This window comes from Elephantulus edwardii, unplaced genomic scaffold (assembly GCF_000299155.1).
Source record: "Elephantulus edwardii isolate Elephantulus edwardi_28Jun2011 unplaced genomic scaffold, EleEdw1.0 scaffold00007, whole genome shotgun sequence".
Classification (NCBI taxonomy): Eukaryota; Metazoa; Chordata; class Mammalia; order Macroscelidea; family Macroscelididae; genus Elephantulus; species Elephantulus edwardii.
In genome coordinates this window covers 17,536,479-17,539,256 of record NW_006399757.1, presented here as the reverse complement: position 1 = coordinate 17,539,256, position 2,778 = coordinate 17,536,479, and the positions used below count along the sequence as shown (strand labels likewise).

General features: G+C 33.7%; 1 protein-coding gene across 2 annotated transcripts in view; it reads left to right on the top strand.

Annotated features, from left to right (window-relative positions):
• The window catches only part of SNX13 (sorting nexin 13), a 172,288-nt gene that overhangs the window by 71,627 nt on the left and 97,883 nt on the right, over positions 1–2,778 (top strand). For both annotated transcript variants that reach the window (XM_006880270.1, XM_006880269.1), the window contains one exon: positions 599–720. In XM_006880270.1, the coding sequence (XP_006880332.1) occupies positions 599–720 (122 nt within the window). The remainder of the gene's footprint in view (positions 1–598; positions 721–2,778) is intronic.

Genomic DNA, 2,778 nt, shown 5'->3' with positions numbered 1-2,778 from the left:
TTTTATTTCTTTATTTGATTATATCTTTCACAATGATTCTATATTTAATTTATCTGCCTTGCAAAAGCATCGAGTTGTATTATTTATTGCTTTAATTATTGACTATGTACTATTGACAGTACTAAAAGATCAGTGTAATTTCTTGAACTCCTGAATCATTTTTGCAGTTATAGATTATTGTGAATCTGATGATCTCATCTTACAGAAACATTTCTTTTTGAGAATTAAGAGTCTAGTGCCATTCTTTTTCATCTTACTCCATGATGACCACAAAACTGTTTATTGTGCTGTAGCTCTGAAAGTGTATTATTCTCTCTAACCTTTACTCAGCCTGAATTTGGGTGGAGCTTTGCTGTAGAGAATGTCTTATTTTTATTTATTAATAATTTTTTAATAAGCTGAGCAGTGGAATGAGTTTGGATACAAACATAATTTTGAAATTTTTAATGGCTTTTGGTATATTGATGCTTTTGCAATCAAAGCAGTAATTTACCACTACAATTTCGTACATAGAGAATATGCTTATTGCCTTTAAGTTTTTACTTTGCTTCTGTTACCTTTTAAATCCTAAAACCTTTTCCTGGTGTTTTTGTTTTAGGTTATCCAGTTTTCCTTGAGAGATTATGTCCAGTATTGGTATTATACATTAAGTGATGATGAATCTTTTCTTCTTGAAATTAGGCAAACTCTTCAAAATGCACTTGTTCAGTTTGCTACTAGGTAAGATTACTACATTGTGTTAATGCATAAAAATTTAGATACATTAGAGAAAAATAACCTTTAAATGGGAGGTGGAAATTGTTTACTGAAAGGTATGTGTAGCATAATCCCTAGATTTTAGAACGAAAGCCTTAAAATCTTTAAATTCCTCACATTTGAGGTTATTGTTGAATATTTATCTTGGTTAGACACTCTGTATATCAGTTTCTTCGTGTAGGTTGAATTGTTGTGAGGGGCCATGGACTCAGAATCAACTCTTAGCTGACCTTGTCAGTGAGTTTTCAGAGGTAAATCACATGGGAGGAGGTTGCCTAACTTTATGCCAAGAAGCAGCTGGCAGATTTGAACTTTCTACTTTTGGGTTGACAGGATTACTCATTACCCAGTTAGACCATCAGAGCTGTCTTGTTTTGAATAGGTCACTAAAGTCCTAAAAGTACTTTGCCTAATTTAAAATACCTTATTTGGGGAAGGTGGGGGGGAAGATAGTATCAATAAGTCAAGAGCAATATAACATTTAAAAATAGGTTGAATTACATTCCTTTTAACTGTATCTTTTTCCTCACTTAATGTCCCTATCTTTTCCTACCCTCTTCTACAAACATGAATTTGCAAAGCTGTTTTAGTATAATTGCTCTAACTCCTTTAGTTTGTGTACAAATTGTTCTGTCACTTTTGACATATATCTCATAGAATCTCAATAGGATATATTTGGTTTCTTTTTAATTTGTTTGGCTTTAGGTACAAGTCTATTTTGGTGATTAATTTTAAAAATTTTTCTCTTGTGAGAAATAGTAAAATTTTTATCTTCTACTATTTGCTATATACTACTTCCCATAATCATATTTTATAAAAATTATTATAGTCTATATCCTTGTATTCAACATACTTAATTCTTTAAATATTTCTTTATTTTGATGGTCAGTGTCTATTAGCTTAGGTTCACTTTCATTTTTATGGTTGACAGCCACTTTTCTTAGTAGTTAGCAACATTATATGAAAAGAAGTTTTTAGTTTGATGAGTTTACAGACTTTTTTTTAAGCTGAAGAGTATAGCCTTAAGGCAGGCAGCCACATGTCAGGCCAATGGCACTTTAACAAATCTAAAGGTATTGCTATACCGCCAGCCCTCTCCTCCTCATGTTCATTCATGCTCTCATTACCACTCAATCAGAGCCTGTCTATCTTTGGCCCCCAGTGGGTTTCCAAGACTGTAAATTGTCATCAGAGCTCCTTTCTTCTCCAATTGATTTTTAAAAATAAAATACAAAGTTTTGTCCTTGTATTCTTGGAGACTAGAGATTTACCCTTGGGCTCTTTTCACGTTTGTGGTGTGTGTTGTTTTTTTCTTTTCTAGCTTCCTACCTTCTTGTCAGTACCTACTTTTATAAGGTATCTTCAGTATTTTCAATTCTAAAAATGTTTTGACCCTAACTTTATAAGAGGATTAATTTCTTAATCTGAGGTCTTTTGGGAATCCTGTAGTATCTCTGAGTTTTAGAGATACATTTGACATTTTCTTCTTATGTGAAGGAACCCTGGTGCTGATGTGTCAGAGATTATTAACTGAAGGTTTGATAGTTTGAGTCCACTAGATTTTCTGAGAAGGAAAGATAGACTGTCTCTTTTCATGAAGGTTTACTGTCTCAGAAAATTGTTGGAGGGTCAGTGTGAGTCATACTTGGTTGAGAACACTGAGTTTGGTTTTTTTATGATTAACAGCAAACATTTGTGAGGTAACCAACTAGAAATAGTAGTAGAGAACGATGTAAAACAAAGGAAGCATAATTGGTATAATAAAAACAAGTTATTTCATGTGCAGCTGATTTGAGACATATAAAATATTATATTATCTTTTTGTTGTTGTTATGTGCCATCAAGTTGCCTGCTAATCATGTTGTTGTTGTTGTTATGTGCCGTCGAGTCGTTTCCGACTCATAGCAACCCTATGCACAACAGCTCTAAACCCTGCCCTATCCTGCGCCAACCGCACCGCCTCCGACACACCCATCCCGATTACCCCAGTCACCGAATCAATCCATCTCATAGAGGGTCTTC